General features: G+C 43.1%; 6 protein-coding genes across 6 annotated transcripts, besides 5 other annotated features; 1 reads left to right on the top strand and 5 right to left on the bottom strand.

Moving 5' to 3' along the window:
- Window positions 1–509: 509 nt before the first annotated feature.
- Window positions 510–1740, bottom strand: FPSE_10097 (uncharacterized protein; the record flags this gene model as incomplete). Its single annotated transcript, XM_009263214.1, has 4 exons — window positions 510–638; window positions 691–1151; window positions 1205–1614; window positions 1670–1740. The coding sequence occupies 4 exons, from the start codon at window positions 1738–1740 to the stop codon at window positions 510–512; spliced, it is 1071 nt and encodes a 356-aa protein (XP_009261489.1).
- Window positions 1741–2941: 1201 nt separating this feature from the next.
- On the bottom strand, window positions 2942–4189 carry FPSE_10096 (uncharacterized protein; the record flags this gene model as incomplete). The annotated part of the gene is made up of 4 exons (XM_009263213.1): window positions 2942–3066; window positions 3201–3328; window positions 3383–3846; window positions 3902–4189. 4 exons carry the CDS (start codon window positions 4187–4189, stop codon window positions 2942–2944), a joined length of 1005 nt encoding a protein of 334 aa, XP_009261488.1.
- A 2221-nt stretch (window positions 4190–6410) lies between these two features.
- Window positions 6411–7551, bottom strand: FPSE_10095 (uncharacterized protein; the record flags this gene model as incomplete). The annotated part of the gene is made up of 2 exons (XM_009263212.1): window positions 6411–6932; window positions 6994–7551. The coding sequence occupies 2 exons, from the start codon at window positions 7549–7551 to the stop codon at window positions 6411–6413; spliced, it is 1080 nt and encodes a 359-aa protein (XP_009261487.1).
- A 602-nt stretch (window positions 7552–8153) lies between these two features.
- FPSE_10094 (uncharacterized protein) lies at window positions 8154–9751 on the top strand (the record flags this gene model as incomplete). The annotated part of the gene is made up of 3 exons (XM_009263211.1): window positions 8154–8807; window positions 8863–9155; window positions 9211–9751. 3 exons carry the CDS (start codon window positions 8154–8156, stop codon window positions 9749–9751), a joined length of 1488 nt encoding a protein of 495 aa, XP_009261486.1.
- Window positions 9752–11883: 2132 nt separating this feature from the next.
- Window positions 11884–12821, bottom strand: FPSE_10093 (uncharacterized protein; the record flags this gene model as incomplete). Its single annotated transcript, XM_009263210.1, has 3 exons — window positions 11884–12311; window positions 12369–12617; window positions 12677–12821. 3 exons carry the CDS (start codon window positions 12819–12821, stop codon window positions 11884–11886), a joined length of 822 nt encoding a protein of 273 aa, XP_009261485.1.
- Window positions 12822–15286: 2465 nt separating this feature from the next.
- Window positions 15287–18491, bottom strand: FPSE_10092 (uncharacterized protein; the record flags this gene model as incomplete). Its single annotated transcript, XM_009263209.1, has 8 exons — window positions 15287–15411; window positions 15476–15628; window positions 15685–15988; window positions 16043–16252; window positions 17288–17589; window positions 17652–17807; window positions 17858–18386; window positions 18462–18491. The coding sequence occupies 8 exons, from the start codon at window positions 18489–18491 to the stop codon at window positions 15287–15289; spliced, it is 1809 nt and encodes a 602-aa protein (XP_009261484.1).
- Window positions 18492–18617: 126 nt separating this feature from the next.
- Window positions 18618–18677: a repeat region.
- A 12-nt stretch (window positions 18678–18689) lies between these two features.
- Window positions 18690–18800: a repeat region.
- Window positions 18801–18972: a microsatellite.
- Window positions 18973–18984: 12 nt separating this feature from the next.
- Window positions 18985–19075: a repeat region.
- Window positions 19076–19251: a microsatellite.
- Window positions 19252–19275: the final 24 nt, after the last annotated feature.

The following is a 19275-nucleotide window of genomic DNA, read 5'->3' as shown; positions in this document are numbered from 1 at the left end:
TTGTTAAGATACAATAGAACTCGGGTTTTGTACTTATTATGAGATTTTCTGCGACTTGTTTTATGCACACATATTCTAGGAACTAAATCTCCAGCATGCACAAGAGTACTATAATGCTTTTAATATGTTCAGTGACCTTCTTATTTAGTACAGATATTAAAATAGCGAATTTATATCATCTGCTCAAACAACATAAGCAACAGGCAAGGCTATGTTATCAGAGATATCTGGCCAGCCTGGTTAGGGGTATCAAGGAAACTCAATGTACCTTAATAAACACTTGGTCAACATCTAGGGGCATCACCCAATAACAAGATATCTGGTACACTGTCTTGCCGATGCGCTATTATGAACAATATGTATACAGACTCGTGGGAATAAATGGTATAACGATGAATTCATTTACTTTTGGTGTAAGAGGTGCTCTCACAAGTAGTTGATGACATTTCCAACAAGATGCAGTCAATAGAAGCGCATCCATTTCCTTAACTATCTAGTTCTACAAAGTCCTACCGACCCCGAATAGTGTTCAAAGAAGAAGTGTAAGACGGCTTCTTGTTAAAGTTGTCGTCCCAGAGAAGAGCAGAACCCTCACCGAGGAAAGTACCAGGGACCCAGGAATACTTGTCCGAGATTCCCTACGAGTTATTAGTATAGACAATAACGAATAATGTTGGAGATAATACATACCCAGACAGTAACGCCAACGCATCGCTTAACATCCATACAGGATCCTACCATTCTGGCGTAGGCGGCAGCATTAGCCTGAAGCTTCTGCTGGTTAGCAGGTGTGTTCATGCGAATGTCAAGCTCAGTGTAGGCAACGTCGACATTCAGCTTGGTGAAGCTGTTGAGAACGGACGCCAATTTGGCCCGCGAAGGAGTAACTGTGCTTTGAGTAGGAGTGCTCTCGCTGGTCATGTGAGCCTGAAGACCAACACCGTCGATGCGAAGGCCGTAGGACTGGATAAGCTTGGTGATGCGGATAGCGCCTGCAGCCTTGGCATCGCCATACTCGAGGTTATAGTCGTTGTAGTAGAGCTTGGTGGTAGGGTCTGCAGCCAGAGCCATGCGGAAAGCAATGGGGATGAATGCCTCGCCAATGACGCGGTAGAAGACACTGTCACGGTAAGTTCCGTCCTCATTGAGAGCTAGGAGTGAGTGTAAGTCTTGCGTCTTTGTCAATGGTTCAAGTTTAACGTACCCTCGTTGACAACATCCCAGTGGGTGCACTTCCCCTTGTATCGACCCATAACAGCATTGATGTGGTCCTTCATGACCTGCTGTAGAGTTTGGTTGTTCCAGTTACCATTAGCCACCCAAGAGGGAAGCTGCTTGTGCCAGACTAAAGTGTGGCATCGAAGCTGCATGCCTCGCTGCGTAGCGGCATTTGCATGCTGATCGGCCGGACCCCAGTTGAACTGGCCACGGTTAGGCTGGATAGCCTCCCATTTCATAGCGTTCTCGGGGGTTATGGACCCAAATTCACCCTTAGTGTTGAGAACGTTGGTCTCTTTGCCGTCATTGCGGACTGTTAGCGCTGTGCCGAAGTACTTTTTGCCGGCGGCTTTCATGGCGGCGTCCAGGCCAGAAGTCTGTCGAGACTCGAGCTCCCTATCGTCAAATTGTCAACAATAATCTTTCAGATGTTTAAAATAGGCGGACTTACGGCACAGGGTTGGCTGCTACCAGGCCATTGTAAAGGGCCAAGGCCACGGTGGGAAGAATACTGAAACGCATCTCTGGAACAGGCGAAAGTATGTACAGAGACTGAAGACCTAACCAGGCTGTTCTGATAAATATTCTACAGACGTGCTGAACCGTCTTATATCGTCAGATCTGGCTACAATTCCCCAGCAACTCAGAGGCAAATTACCCGGCTAAATCACTGTTTTTAAGTCTTTCCCAACTTGACATACCCCAGAAATGCCAGTAGCAATAGCCGGCTTGGCAAAACACAACTGTATTGGAGTATAGGCTAATGTCATATCCAATAACAGCCTACAATGCACAAAAGTGCCATGTTCCTTGCATGAAACCCCAGTAGATAATTGGTAATGATTGGATATTTGCAGATGACATAAGACTGAACACTGAGATATAAAGTCACTGACACTGCAACTCCGTATTAAATACAGTATTAACTGACACTATTCCGTAATTTTCCAGTCGACCACCATTGAGTATTCTACTCTCAATTAATCTGTAGGAGCTGTCTACAATAGCGGTGTGAAAACCGAGTGCCGTTTGGTTCAGCAGCCTAATAACTGTTATCCACATTTCCCCGCAATTAGACTCGTATGGTTCGGCTATAACTGTAAACATCTGATGGTAGAAGTCTTTATTCCTTGGACGTTTGCTGTAATGCTTTGCTGTTAATTGATGGTCATTTCGGAGGGTTAGCTTCCGGTTACTGCATATGGATAAGCGCAGCCAGCAAACCGATCTCTACTCAATCGAGCTAGCCCTCGCTAAACAATGCAACAATTGTCTTTCAACAGGAGTAAAAGGTAGAGCTGCATTTCAGTTAATAACATCCATTGTAGAGTCTCTTGGACAGTTTCATTATAGCTATACGTCCATATTCATAGCTCTCATTCAATATCTTGATGTATTTGTAACCTTCAACTACCTCTACTCAGCCTCTCCAGTAGTATTCTGCCCAGTTCTTTACTGATGAGTGTATACCACAGCGCCAGGCTTTTCAATAGCATCAAGGATAACAGATCTGATGTTACTATTTCTGGGTACTTCGGTATAAGCATTGACATTCGACCTGTGCAATTGCCGTAGACAAAGAGCTGCAGACATTCTATTACGGTATCATTAAGAATATATACTGCGATTGCAAACTCAGGAAACATAATGTAGGCTCATGCAATGGTAATGCAACAGCTTAAATGCACCTAACACTTTCTTCCTACAATAGCGGAACCTCTCTCTACTCTCCTAAACCAATCTCCCATAGCCTGTACCGTGTATTGAGTTTATGGAAGGCGACGTATCCCAGTAGATGGCTGTTCAATAGCTGTAGGTACGTATCCCTACCATTGAGCACAAGCCGCACTATCGAAGGTGTTCGTCAGCATCCTTTCACATAGAGAGCGATCAGTAACCTTTATGTATCGATGCTCTGAGATTTAAATCATACAGTCATTCTGCAGTAATGTAAAATCACGGAAGAGAGATGTGAGACTTACTGTTCCGAGTTTTCAGCTTTACGTCGTCAACTATGTCTTCAAAAGTAGACCAAGTGTCTTTATCCTCATACCATCCTCTGTTGTGGATGTAGTTGTGTTTTTCTCCAGCTTTCTCCTCCTTCCAAAACCTTGGGGAAATTAGTAAGGATAAAGATACAGACTTCAAGACAGAGTGGACTGACGAGAGTATGTCATTTGTGAGGCCAATCCACATAGAAAGATCTGGTATCACCTCTAAGAAGCGTGATTTATCCCCGCATAACGTTTTCGGGAACGTGAACCAAGCGTAAGCCTCCCCAACACCGTCTTTCTCACGCATGAACCATGCCCAGCTGTGACCAGCCTTTGTTCGCTCAATACGAGTGAAATCATCTCGGGCTTGGAGGGCATTTGCGTTCAGAAAGTTCAGAGAAGCGGTAACAATGAAGTTAGCAACCAAAGGATCCCAATACTGGAAAGCCATTTTCATAAGGTCTGCCCAACCTTGTAGTAAAGGCAGTGGCTGCTTTTCACCCATGAAGAATCGCTGATGGAACATTTGGAATTCATCTGGATAAGTAACAGCTTCGTCATCAAGGAGTAGTCCGAGCCAGGAATAGATTCCGATAAATGTCTGCACCTCGAGAGGATGATGAGGGAAACAAACCTGGCAAATGATATCAGTAGTTATAATCACATCATATTTACAATCATGTGCTCACAGCAGGATATGTGAAACCTATCTTGAAACATGTTCCTGAATGTGTTCCCTCGTCATATTGGACGCCCGTTTTATCCGCATACAAGCACATCGCATCCCAAAGAGCACTATTATCCGTTGGTGTAAGGGATGAATACTCAAGCTCGGAGGCGAGTGACGTTATAAGAGGTTTTATAAACGACTTTAGGTCTTCTGAGTCTGCGGTAGCGCGTGCTTTCTTAGTTTGCCGTTGTTCATCTGAGGGGATACCCCGATGCAACCTGGGAAGGGTTGACAGCCAAATGCCCATATTGTTGAATGTGGCCTGTATGGAACCGATGTGAAATAACTTCACTGGAACAAGACATCATTAAATAGCTGTCTCTCACTTGAGAGTGGAACATCCATTGTTCTTTGTTGGTCGATGGTTTGCATGGGCTATGTTAACCCTGATCTGTCGGTTGAAGAAGTCTCCATAAAATGCCGTCTTCTGAGTATCTATATGGAGTGAAGATAATATCTCCACTTCACAAAATCCCAGTCCTTGTTGGCCCCTCCCTGTCTTGTTGGTTGTTTTCACATGTGCCTTCCTTGCCTGTGTCTTTACCATATGAAGTAGGTCGTTCCACCTCACGTATGACCTTTATTATTTTCTTCCATACGCCGTATCCTACAGTCATATCAGCGAGACCATATACTAATTTGTTGCAGACTGAGTCTAATTGTAATTTTCATATCTTAGTCATATTAATGTACATCTTCACGGATGGCATTTTTATACCTTCCTTAGCAGTCGCGCATGCTTATCTATTGTTTTCCTTTTCCTTATCTTCTCCTTCTTCTTTAGTCACTCTGTCGTATTATAGATGCCTGCATAATGCATGGATAAACGAATGTCAATTTCCATCAGTCATGTTGTCGCCTTAGCAAATACAAGGGTTATGTCGTCTATTTTTATTTTATGTGGATATTTATCTTTCGACATCATTTTGCCCCACAGTCATCTCAAGCAAGAAGCCATAGACCGAATTGGCCTATAATGTTAGTATTCTAAACTCTCTCTGATGTCAAGGAAGATCAGTAATTATCGCCTTTAATAACTTAGTTGAGCTACAATTATTTACAAGAGCTACTAGTAGCCTATTTTGAATGCTACAACATCTCATCTAGTTTGTAACTTTAACTGCTTGGAGCAGTTTTAGTCTTGTTATTGCGACTGCTTTACCCTGTTGTTTTGCAATGCTACTACAAAAGACAGCCACCAAAGTTGAGCATTACTCTATAACTATTCAACATTAATTAACACATGTCACCGTACAGTTACTTGCAACAGCAGTCTTTTCTCCTGTCTATTTGTGTCGGGATAAACGGACTACCAGCTGTAGGGTAAATAGTTTGCGATGTTTCAGTAACTTAATTAACGTTTGAACAGCTGAAATCCTATTAATTGTTAGCTGGACTGTGCCTGAAGCCTAGGCAGAAAAGAGTAAGAACAACAGGTAACTGAATTATACTGTCTGAATTAAGTGCTGAGTTGCATATGACTGTCCAACATCTTAACTCTTCCGTTGTTCATGTTCTTTGTGCTGTCCGCAACTTCGCTGTGTTCCATAACCTGGCCGAATGGTCTTACTAACAGTAATATTTTGACAGAAACACCCCTCACTTTCCAGTCTCGCCTGTGACTTTCCAGACAATTAGAGTGGTCCGGTGTTGGAGGCGAAATCATGCGACTGACATCCTTGATGTTGACGATGATAGAGGTATACCGTGTCCTGTAAGTCCACCTATGAATATGTTGGTTTCTAGTGGCACGTGTGATATGTTAGAGTGTATCTGTAGATTCACCTACTCAGCCGCTGAATCAATACCGTCTTTATCAGCAATATTTAAACACAGGTTATGTGAATCAGACTTGAGTTGCTCACCTTTGGTGTTCATGTGAGGGGATTAATGAGAATGGGGTCTGTGACTAGTACCTACCTCGTTCAGTGGGTCCAGAGTACAGCTTACGAGCTTCCAAGACAACGAACGGTTGACTGATCCCTGGGTTAATGATGCAATATTGTATATATGACGGAAGAAGCGTCCGCATACAAGGTTTGATACTGATTAAAATCAATGATGCTGGCCTGTATTTGAGATGAGTGGCCTGATAAAAATTGATGGGAAACATCAGTAAATGGTTAGTAGCGTATTGGCTATGAATAACCTCTGTCAATTACAGGAGTCCCTGTAGAAGATGGAGTGGTTTCATTGCTGGAATATGCTCCAAAAGGGCTGCCGCAAAAAAGACAAACAATTGCAATTAATGCTGTGATAAGGCAGGATATACAAGCTGTGGGCAGTTCTTCTGTAGTCACAGGTTTCAAGTTGGACGGAATTACAGTAGAATCAGATAATGACTTGTATTTAACTAAATAATCTTCAACTAGTACTACATTTCTGTTTTACTTTACAAGAAGTAAAATGTCCTGGACATAGAATGAAAGGGCAATTGATGTCGACTGATGGTAACTGCCCAAAATGCATCAAGCTTTGGCTTCATTGTCAAAAGAGATGTTCATGAAACGAACAATGGTCTCGGAGAGGAACTTCTGGAGGTAATCAGCATCGATATCCCCAACGAGCTGTTGCACAGCCTTCTGAGTTGATGCTGGTAGGTGAAGGGCTTGGATCAACTGTGGATAATCAGTGAATGATCCATGAACAGTGCCCTTGATTGCGATCTCCTTCTTGGGTCCTCGAAGCTTAGCGTAGAACGTCTTCCATGTTGTATCCTCCTTGCTGTGATTGGGACGACCGACGAGAAAGAAGGGCTTATCTAGCCCTTTGCTAAGAGCAGGCTCAAAAATCTGACCATCCAAATCCATCCCTCCGCGAAGTCTAACATCAGACAGAGATGCCACAGCAGCGCTAGCACCACCGAGAGAATGTCCAAGAGCAAACACCTTCTTGGCATCTATTGATCCAGGGAGACCTTTGAAGACCTTTCTCTGGAAAGAGGGTTGCATAACCTTGGAAATCACAAACGAAATATCCATAGCTCTGACCTGTAGGAAAGGAAAAGACAAGTCAGTATGTTTTGTCGAAAATTGGGAGGAAGGTGCTTACCTTTGTCAAATCTATAAGAGACTTTGTCGTCTCGGGGATGTTACCACTCCTTATGATTTGTCCGTCGGGAAATTCAACGATGTCGGCATCATAAGGGTGGTCGATTAAAACCACGATGTTACCGTAACTGGCTAGTGACCGTGCCATGTTACTGTACAGTAGCCGAGAGTTTCCAGCACCAGACGAGAAGACAGCAAGAGGAAATGATCTCTGGCTGCCACACCCCTTTGGAGAAGCAGGCGTCTTGCAGACAGCATACTCGAAGGCTGCAAAGGTATCGTTGGAAAGACCCATGCTCTGTGCCTGCTGTCCATAGAACTGGGCAACGGCTGGCGGCATGTAAGGAACAATTTCCTCAGAGCAGGCGGTCGAATGAATGGGCCAGAAGATAGAAGCAAGTACTTGTCTGTGGCCCTTCTTTGGATCGTAAGGGTCGATCCGTTTTGTGTCGGTCATGCCTTGGGAGCGGAGGGCCACGCCATATGGTCCAGTGGGATCAGGAAGGGTTATGGCAGTTCCAATGCCTAGTAGCGATAGGAAAAGAAGAGAAAGGTGCATATTGAAGTTTGCAATGAGAGTGGTTGTCAAATCTTTCTTGTTGGCTGTGATTGAAAGACTGTTCCGATGTGTGATGGTGCTTAATGATGGGATAGCTCTTTCTTGACGGGTCACCAAGCTTTACTTATAGTAGGATGGATGGATAAGGGCGTCAAGCAGAATAGAGAAATCATGTCGCGATATAATGGATGTGTCCAAGCTCGCGAGAAACAATTCGTCAGCAGCACAGCCTCATGTCGTCCAACTTGGTGGTTTTCCATGCTCCTTCTAGAAAGTCTGCCTCGACTATTCTCAATTGGGTCAAGTTCAGGCGATGTAATTTACGTTAATTGTGGATGGACTCTCATTCAGACACAATGTGACAGGCTAGAAAGCGAGCTTAAGTTCAGCCCGTCCAAATGTCGATGCCATAATTGGCTGGTACACTCCACACGACAGTAGCGTCGCTCGATTGTATCCCTAAAGGGAATGGCAGCTGCACAGACCAAGCTCGCTCAATAGATACCACTTTCAGTATAAATCAACATTCCGTTTATTTTCCCCCGCTGAATCATCAGTAATCACACCGCACCAAACGACACGCAATACGAAACGAAACAGTCATGAAAACGCCAGTTGGGCCATTTGATGGGCGCAAGAAACGGTCAAGATGTGCTTCGTGCGCTAGAAGCCATCTCAAGGTTCGTGCAGACAATCTTGGCGCGTCGCCTGTGTGGGTGTGGTCTAATTTTGTCATTAAGTGTTCTGGAAACTACCCATGCAACAATTGCCAGAAGAAACAGATCGACTGCACGTTCGAGGCACAGAAGCCAATGCGAATCCGTATTGACTATGCACAATCTGCTGTGAGGATTGATGGTCGTGCAGCTCGCTCTAAACTCTGCGGAAGCACGTCTCCTCAACTGGGCATCGGCCTCTCTAATAATTATGTCTACTATCTCTCCCACTACTTCAACGAATTTCTTCAACGCAACGTTGTCAATCCCAAGACAAAGGGCTTAGACGATGTGGTCAGTTTGATGAAAGACAAAGTCCCATTTGGTTTCCTCCATCATGCCGTTCTTTCGGTTGGAGCAATGCAAGCCTTTAAATTAAACGCATCCGAAGGAATTGACCCAAGCAAGGCTTATAGCTTAGCTGTTGGCCACTACTCAAAAGCAGTAACAGGGCTGCGACAAACCCTTGATCAATTCGATCAACAACCTAGTTCCCTTCACTGCGTTTTGTGGACAACACACCTTCTAGGTCTTTTTGAGGTAAGTCGCATTTCGAGTATGCCTTCTTTTGTACTTGCTAACTGATATATTTGAGCTTATGAATGATGCATCGGGAGCAGGGTGGGTACAGCACCTGGTCCACGGTACATCCAAGGCTCTTGTTGCTGCAGGCCCAACAGCATGTAAGTCAATTCCCGGCCAACGATTTTTTGCAGAGATTCAGGCATTTGAAGCCTGCCGGGCCATCATCTTCAATGAGCCTACGTTTCTCGCAAGTCCAGAGTGGAGGCTCCTCGTTGAGGAAATGCAGGGTAAGAGTCAAGGAGACAATTCTAGCTTGAATGAACTTCTCAGCATCGTTGTTTCATGTGCGACTCTGCGCGTTAGGTAGGTAAAGAACCATTGGCTGCCCTAGAGCGCGCACCTGACTGAAACTACCTAGGGTACGTGATTTTCTCTACTCGCCAGAGAGCCAACCCTCAGACCAGCATGGAACGAGTCAGGACAACTCCTATGGTATCATTTCAGAAGGGTTTCGCCTCCGACAAGCTCTAATCGACTGGGAAGCCGGGCTGTCTTCAACATGCCCCGAAGAAGAAAACATCGATTTAGTAGCCAAGAGCTTTTTCTGTCTGGCACAGGCTTACTTTGCAGCTACAAGTATTTACCTCTCTGGAGTGTTTGACTACGAGATGCCATACTGGCAGGACATGGAAATTGCGCCACCCACCTTGAGCGAACAGGAGATACAAACGCATGTCAATAATATACTTGGGAGAACAACCATGCTCTTGGAGAATTCTCCGATCTCGCCGTTGTTGGTTCTTTTCCCGTTGCGTGTTGCAGGGGCGCGGTCTTGGCAGAAGTGGCAGCAGGATTGTATCATACAGAGTCTCTTGGCAGTGGAAATGTCATTTCCAGTTGCTGCTGCTTTCAGAGCTGATCTTCAGGAGTTGTGGATCGGGCGAGATCATCTATTGTAGAGTCAGAAATCATAGTATCCAGTTGTCTCATTACCAAGAATATTGCAAACACTGCACGTTGTAATCATGAAGGTGCCTTGTAGTCAACCAGAAAATACAGGGGAGTCTAGTAGTAGTACCCAAATGGTACAACAGTATGCAAGTAATAATATGAAATAAGTAGTTCAAGTTCATATTAGACCGAGGCTGTCTACGCATATACATAGATATAATTGAGCACTAATGGCGCCCTGGAACACTGAATTGTAGAATTAGAGATATACTATAGTTGGGACTAAACTCTAGATATCTGTTGAGCGTGAAGCCATCACGAGTGAGATCACGTGATCATATCATGCATACGCGTACATCTTCTTCTTGTCTATTTAGTCCTTCAGCTTAGACCTTCAATCAATTCAATTAAATAATCACATACAATCAAAGGGAGATAACACCATAGAGTCATTGGGTGCGGCGCTTCCATGTGTGACCCTCATTGTGTATGTGGATGTATTAATACTGTCAAGTCAAGGTAACTCACTTGTGTTATTGATCACGGTTTGAATCATAGCTTCAGCTGAATGCACATGGCTACTGGGAACCTAGAGTGTTAATTTACTGACGGCGCCTTTCTGCAGACAATGGCGTGATGCTTCCATATCTATTGTAATAATGCCAAAATAACGCCACGCTGGAACGCGTCGGGGAAATGGATATTATGGTGAGGAAGAAAGTCAAGCCTCAACCTAAATAGTCTTACCGAGCCACCCTTGTCCTCGTCTGTATCTCACCAAGCAAAAGTATAGATCTGCTGATAACATGTGCCACTATCTCTATAGTCTTATCCTGGCTTCGGTATCTCCCCATCTCACAATTTCTTATTTGAAGGTTCCCTGCCACATTCGTTCACCCACCTCGTTTCGGTGGACCCCATGTTGTGTCAGCTCTCGGGGTAGACTCTGTCTCTACTCGGGTACATGGTTTATCCATTTGTATTCATATGGATTATGAATCCCATCATTATTACTATCGAATACAGACTAAAAGATCATTTGTCATGATATAACTCTTTAGACCAGCAACTTGTTTCGTATACAGGGAATCGCGTTGGCCTCTTGAGCTTTGTCAATTTGTCTTTAGCCGTACGTTTCTCCAATCGCAACAATGTACTTCTCTGGATTGCCAAATCGGTCTTAGTCAATGTTTGTCCTCGTTTATCGATGGGTAGCCATCATCGGATGCTTCAACCCTGTTTGTATTAAGCTATACACTTACAGATTTACCTTGACCCTGCTGTCATGAGCAAAGGTGTACACGGAAAGGAGGTAAAAAAGGAATATTGGATCTGGAGAATATTGGCTACGTTGTCTTTAGTCCTGCGGATTCCGTTGTCTCTACTTCCACTCGGACGAAAGCAACATGAGACATTCTTCGCTTTCCATGTTATGCTCTCTCTTCTTGCCATGATTGGCTCCATGCTGCACATTTCATATCGATATGACTGGCAGCGGGGATACCGAACGTGGGTTTGCATCGCTTTTGCATTCTGGATCTTTGATCTGTTCCTGACCAGATCACTTCAACTCATGTAGCACGGTGTAAACCAAGCTCAGATTACACTTGTAAATGGAAACTATCTTTAGATCATCATGCCTCGTGTCATAGCTAAGGTTAACGTGTATAACTTATTCTTGCTCTGACGTGACATGTCTGGGAAAATCATGCTTTCTCTGTAGCTACTCATTCTTCCAGATGACGCCAGTGGCCTCGAGCAGAGTCAAGGAACGTAGGCAACGATGAAGAAGAGGCTGTTCATGATTTGACAGTGATGGACTTAGAATCATATGGCAGTGATGCTGAAGTCGGCGGCTCAGTTATGTGTGTTCGTCTTCATGGCGTACTAACATCTCTACTCATAAACTGGAAGTTAAACTCTGGTATTCTTATCATAATTGAAGGTTCACATGGCGCTCACTCATCGACGATTTTAAGTACAAGAAGTCATACAGTCCAAGTACCAATTATTAACGTATTTAAATAAACATAGAATAACAAGTCCATCGTGAGCCAGCTCATAGGATTTAAAAGAAAACGCAACCTTAGAAACCAGTATAAACCAATCGCCCCATTCGCATCCGCCATGATAATTGTTATCAAGCATGGGGAGAAGCTAGAGAAGTCTCGCTTTCTGTCTTGCTCAAGGTCTTGCTTAGACCTTGCATATAGTTTGAAGGGTGTATGATATGAAAACTAATTGTGATAATAGCCATGGGAATTGCATCGAGAGCGTAGACATATACTTCCACTGCTTGTAACTTGGCTTGAGGTCCTTCAACATATTCCACCATACGAAAAACAGACCGAACAAGTATGAGCATGCTGGCAAAGTAGATAACCATCATGAACTTCAGCCAGTTAGGTGGCTGTACCACTGAGTTCTTGGAAAATCTGTAATGAAAGCAACCTGCAACAACAACAAACATGCTGAAAAACACGAGCTGGACTATCAAGCCAGCGACTACAACATCTTCTGTTGCTGTCAAATTGTGTGATAAATCCGTCTTGTCATTAACTACACCATCTGTAGTCTATAGTCAGCATGCCGTCGGGAGTTGGAATCTCAGAGCTAGATCCATACCAAACGCTTGGAGCACAATAGAAGTGATGTCACCAAAGAGGAAGATTTTAGTTAACCATTTTGGTTTGATCAGTGCAAACTTGTCGCCATCCAGATATCTGATGAAGCGACCTAAAAGCATGTAAATCGCAGCGGAATAGCATGTTGGACCAAGAAGTAGAAGGTGATCCTGAACCATGCAGAGGCCCAACGTGTAGTTGGGCGCTTCCTTCGCACTAATGGCTCGACTGATGAATGCTGTGGCCTCGACTGATGGATACCCATTGTCAGCTCACGATTGACGTGTCTACAATGAAAAGAACACTTACAGAGGGAACCAAGTAAAAACGGCAGGAAGAACCATAATCTTGTTGTAACAACTTGGTAAACATGAAGATTCAATGAAAGACTGAAGATTACAAAAAAGACAAGTGCCAAGGGAAAGGAAGGATCGTAGTGAAAATAATCTGCCATATTGACTGCCAATATTTAACAATTAAAGTATATTGGAACTACAGTATTGAAGGGAAATTTGAACTCTGAAGGTGCAGATGGCAGGCAAGCGGGAGAGTCTCCCCCTTAAGTTACCCCTTGCGCTTTTCTTTGAGAGGGACTATGGGCTGGCTGTCTTTGGCGCCCAGGGTTCATTCATCAGTGCTCCAACAGATCACAGGCAATGAACGCTCGACCCTTGACATACAACACATATGAAACATTTGTTTCATTGTATCAGTTATGCCAGGAGGCTGATGAATGAACAGATGGTCTACTATTTACCTTGGTAACATGGGCTATTGAGGGTCAATGAAGTCTACCAAGATGCACGTTCTGTCATTTGTATAGAATATGTTTTTTGTATTTTTGTCATTACATTGTTCATTGCTGAAAGATCTGTCGGCGCCAATAAGCTTAGATATGGAAAGCAGATAAGCCTAAAGGTGACTGAAGACAAATTACATAAATACCCACTTTCACTATAGTAAAAACGGGATCTACATGTAACTTGTTTTCTTTCCCCCCCTAGATAAGGTACAATCGATACGGCGTGAGTATTGATTGCATTTCAGCTAAGATATTGATCAGCGTTTACCTTGAAATGTGGGAAATATCTGTCAGTATGTCTCAATGATTTGCCAAATGTACGCGCGTTTTCGTCCGTGCGAGTGCATCACATTTATCCAAAGCGCAAATCACAATGTTAATCTCTGCGCTACGAGATATCAGTGCCTGACAAGCGAAAGTTACCTGCCCCCGAGATAAGGATGTTCACATGTGATTTCTTACTTGAGTAATCCACAGTTCAAAAGTCATGTACTAGGCTTCTTGTATTTTTGTGATTTGCGTCACGGTTAAAGAATGTGTACCTTGCTACATGGAAGATGTTGAAGGGGCAGTCTTGCCATTATATATTCAGACCTTAATGGAACCAATGTGCGGTACTTGCCGCAGTGTTTATTTATGAATAAATAAGCATAAACTGACAACTACTGGTAACAACGATGCTTTTTGTCACAGACGACACAATGCGTCATTCAAATGTATTTTCTGTCCTTTGTTTCACTGTTGAAAGAGACTTTGCGACTCAATGCGCATGACATCCAGATGTAATTGGGCCTACCTTTTGACCTGCTTTGAGAAGACCTCGCTTCGGTCATGTGAAGAAGCATGTAGATGAGCTTTGGAACTGCATGACTTATGCCCTCGGCTTCTATGTAAATTGCTGGTAGGCTGTTCTATCCGTTGAGCAATTGCATGGATTAATCTTCTAGTTGCCAAGTGTGTTCAGTAAATTATACCTCTAGCCGCAGGAGTTATACATAGATTCAGAAGAGTTTATTTATGTGTTAATACTGACACAATCATTTATTGCCATTTTTGACAACATCAATACTGCAGCATGATATCTATATTTAAGTTTTCTAATAACGACTTTTAACCCTTCACTTGGTCAATGTTCCTTAGGTTCTTTGTATTAAGATACTTATCACATGTCCGAAGCTTTACTTGAGGCGTTGTCACAACGCCGTTAACTAAATCGAGAAGTGCATCGACTAAGAAGTCCATACCAAGAGCAGTCCATTTGTCATCAGTGGCACTTCCAGCAAGTCCTTTAGTTTCATTAACTAATGGCTCAAACGTTGCTGGTGGGCCAGGATGGAAACCGGTGCACAGATGTGATGACTTGTTTACCAGATACGGAATAGCTCTCCCGAATCTGGCATGCAAGTCAAAATGGTACGCTACATAGGCGATGGAATACTTCAGATTTGTAGTGTTGAAACAGAACATTACGTGAAATATGTCTTTGACTTTATGACCCTTTTGTGGATATAGCTTTAGAAAATGTCCGTGAAAGTTCTCCATATTGCCATAACTCCAAGAAGAAGGTGAAGGACGTAGGAAGGATGCATGAATCCATTCTATTAGGTGGGATACGTACATCGACTATACGTATTGTCGCAGAACTGAGTATGAAATCGGCGAGGAATAATTCTCGAGACCGGTAAGCAACAGCAATGAATAGAGAGGAGTTGTACGTGGCAATAGTAGTGAGTAAACAGGTTACTGAGGCTATGGCGGAAGGAGCCATGGTAGCCGTGGGAGGAAATTTAAAGGAGGAAGCAAACCCAATACTGGCGGGAAACCCAGGCGTGGCACACATTGGTTGTATCGTTCTGGCAGTAACAGCTACCTATGGATTGAGTTTGTAAATAATTTAGGAATAAATCAAGTCAAGAGTAACAGACTTGCTATTAAAGAAGTAAGAGTCCAGAGCTGCAATACCAATTCTTAAGTCAATAGATCTTAGCCCGTTGATGTTTAAGTCCAACGAGTAGAGAACACATTCTTAAGCTGATAGTACATAACATGATCTCAATTTTAGACTACCATTTTAGAAACCATTGATGTTTCAACAACTACATGGCTACCGTCCTGCCTTAGTTCTTAACATAAAAGCTTTCATTAGCAGTCTCATGCTTCATAGGACGGCTAACGAGTGGCCTCAACCCAGGAAGGGCAACAACCGTAATGGCAAGCGCCATCTCAACCATGCTGAGTGGGTCTAAAAGAAGATGTTAGACATTGGTTTATTTTGAAAAGACATGTTCTGGAAATTGTTGACTTACAGACAAGGTTTTCTTGTCCAGTGCCGACCTTGAGGGTGATGAATCGAACCATCGTGGTACAGATCGTCAGAGCTCCAAGTACAAATGTAACCATGACACCAGTGGAGGTCTTGAGAACGCCTTGAACGAGTAGGATAAGGGGAAGAGCGTAGACTGCGGAATAATTATCAGCATGTGCAGAGTTTGTCGAAGTATCCAGTATCACCTACCAGCAAAATAGCAAGCCAGGTTCAAGGTGAAGTTAAGAATGAAGGGCTCAGGTGCATAGAAAACACTGCATGCTCCCTCTTCTTGAGACCACTGAACAGAAACATCCTTTCCGCAGAAGAAGGTATCGTCAAAGAGAATGACAAGGTATGATATACAGACAAATGCAGTGATGCCGTATAGAGTTTTTCGCATGGCAGAGCTAACACCATTGGAGGGCAGGAAGTATGCCCAATAGAAGGCCAACATACTCAGTTTGGGAAACCCCATCCCGAAATCGTAGAAGTAGTTCGACGCGAAAGAGATCTGAGCATATGTGTTAGTTGCGCCCATGTCGTTGTTGTGTCTTGGTCACCATACCTTGGAGAGCTTGACTGACGTTTTGTATTCATCCAAGACACCCATCTGGTACGTGAGTGTATCGCAGATAATGAGAGCTAGAGCATTGAAAGCTGAGACGACCAGAAGCCAATCTGAAGCATCGAGTTTCTGGCGAGCACGGAACAGACGAGCATAGATTCGGAGGCCAACGAAGAGGTACGATACTGCAAGAAGGATCCATTCCGAAATCTAAAAGGATGTAAGCATAAACCAGAAACAGAAGGCCATTGCGAACGAGCGAGAGAGCTTACCATACAGTCCTTTCCATCAATAAAGAACGCCATATTGAATGCTGACAGTCGCGTAAATCAGACAGTGAAAGGGGAAGAGCTTGGAGAACTACGCAGATTAAAGTCGAGCTTCAAAGACGTTTGCGGCGTTTGACAACATCGAAGAAAAGAAGAACCCACCTCGGTTGCGGGTGAAAAGTCAAACTGTCATCAACAGCGCATTAATGTGAGACAAGGAGGCCCTTGAGAGGATGTGGTGTGATATTATCCGCTGCAGATGTGTGGCGCAGAGTCGGACCGGAGCCACCAACACCAATCAACAACGGTCGCATCAGGGAAAGCAAGAGGAAGAAATTAGTCGTTGTAACGGGTTTTCTGCATCCATGAAGTGAGAGTTGGGTTTATTCCCGGCTAGCATGGGAGACCCTTGACCAGCAGTGGAATAAAGCGACATAATTGGCTCACGGCTTCGTGTCCGTTGGGACCGATAAGCCGAGAATAAGCCCTGCAAAACATCCTGATACATAGTTGAGGGAGAGTAATCGAGACGTTGCATGTGTTGGTTGGGCTGGAGCATGTACAGAAATGCAAGAGAGAGGCAAAGATTCGTTTTTACACCAATGGCAAGGTATGTACTCTGTATGGACACCTCGTTTACGGAGATTATTCTTCCTTTGGGTTTCTGTGCCACTTTGAAAAAATAAGGATGTGCTGTTGGTTACAGAATGAACCACAAACGCTTCTATGAGAGGGGGACAAATGAAACACGCGGTAAAAAAGATGTGTCCAATACGAGACTAATACTGTACATTTTGAAGAATGACCTCTTATTTAGGTAATTCCCCGATCAACCGTTGTCTTCCGTTAACCCCTGCCTCTGACAGACAGCGACAGGCATTATCCTGGAAAGGTGCTATCATTTCGTTCCCGGCCCTACTTGTCTCTCTGTCCCTAGCCAATCACCATCGTCCCGCCGTTGGTAAGTAACGCTTACGCGGGCCGACTTGTAGATCCCTTGAAGGTTCGTCAGCTCCACTTCACTTCCCGAGTCTTCCTCAGGGACGGCTGCCACGCGAGCAGTGGTCCCATAGGGCTCAGCATTACGGTCTCGGCCGCTAGAAAGCATGTTGAAGTGGCTCGATGAGGTAACTGTTGCTGAGTGCTTGTGATACCCAGAACCTGTTTGCGTTGTTCCTTGTTTTGTCGAGCGTAGGCCAAAGCCGTGGAGGAGAGACTTCAATGCTGGAAGAGATACCACGACAATCGCAGCCGCAAGCTCAGTCATTGACAACACATCTGAGCGCAACATGTTAGTAACTGTGGTCTCTGAGTTGGTAAACAATAGGGCCAAAACTCACAAACATTTGTCCATGCGTGGATTGTATCGATGGTGATAAATCTGCCAATACTTGCTCCCACTGTGATGATTCCCGACGCAAATATGGCAATGAGACCGACCATGTAGCGCCGACTAAGTTGAAGACCGAAAAGAAGAGGAAAAGGTAGAAGGAATACTGCGACCTGAAGTTAGTGTTGTATGATAGAGGCGGCACACAGAATATACCCAAGATGTCTGAAACAAGGTTCATTCCCCAGTCGATGCGAAACACCATCTTCGATTCGAATGTGCTGCAGCCCCCTTCTGGATCCCAATTCACCGCGACATTGGCACCGCACCAGAATGTATCTAGGAAACAGGTTGTTACCATGAACGTTCCAGTCAATGCAGTACTGGCATAGAGCGCCTTGCGCAACATTGGAAGTGTCTGCGGAATGAGCTTGAAGTAAAGTGCCAGCAAAGCCAGCTTCGGTAGATAGATTCCAGTATCATAGAAGTAGTTCCCAGCAAACGAGATCTTGGCTAAAGCGACCTGGTCTTCGATGCTTCGCGGTGGTGCTTCCGGATCGTATTCATCCATTCCTCCCAAGTTGTATGAAGCCGTATCGGTTCCGAAGAGTGCGGCAGCATCGAACCATGATGCGATAAGAAACCAGTCACTGACGGTGAGGCTCTGACGTTGACGGACAGCTCGAAGAGTTAATCGGGCAAGAACAAGGAAGGATGCTACAGCGAAAAGCACGGCCTCAATGGGCTGCAAGATCGTGCACCGTCAGCAAGCGAGCATGATCTAGGAAATGATCGCAGTGTGGAGTGCGACTAAACTTACCACGACAGCCTCTTTAGCGACGCCAGGCATAGGGAGTAAACCGCAATAAGAAAGCGACGCTTGCTATTTGTACTGATGCAGTATCAGATGTAAATTGCAGAGTGAAAGGTGCAGAAGGAAGGCTAAAGGGGGATAAAAGAGGGATAACTTAAGTACGAGGAATAAGAGGGGGAATAAGAGGGGAATAAGAGGAGGAATAAGAAGGGAAATAAGAAGGGAATATAAAGGAAATATATAAAAAAAGTTTTTAGAAAAATACTATTAATAAAAAAAAAGGATTTTATTTAATAAATATACCTTTTTAATATAATAAAAAAAAATTATATAAATTTAAATAATTTATATTAATAATATTATTAATAATATTAAAAGATTTTTATTTATAGTTAAATTTAATATTAAACTATTAATTATTATATAATACTATTTAATATTTTATATATACTTTTATTTTAATTTTAAGTTTTTTATAAAGTTTTATTTTAAATTAATAATAATTTAATAATATATTTAATAAGTAAGCTATTTAAATAAATAAGCTATTTAAAATTCTTAATTTTCTTTATTATTTAAATAATAAGATTTTTATAATTTATTTAATTAAATAAAATTAATTATTATATTTTTCTTTAAATATTATTAAAATTTCTTAATAAGTCTTTATATTATATTTAATCTTTTTATATATTTTATCTTATTAAATATTTAATTTAATTAATATATTTTAATTATTATTTTATAATAATTTTATAACTACTTAAATATTAATATCTATTTAATTAATTACTTATAATACCTTTTATATTATTATTAT

The sequence above is a fragment of the Fusarium pseudograminearum genome, chromosome 4 (genome assembly GCF_000303195.2).
Source record: "Fusarium pseudograminearum CS3096 chromosome 4, whole genome shotgun sequence".
Taxonomy (NCBI): domain Eukaryota; kingdom Fungi; phylum Ascomycota; class Sordariomycetes; order Hypocreales; family Nectriaceae; genus Fusarium; species Fusarium pseudograminearum.
Note: the sequence above shows the minus strand (reverse complement) of the source record. Positions and strands in the feature narration are given on the sequence as shown.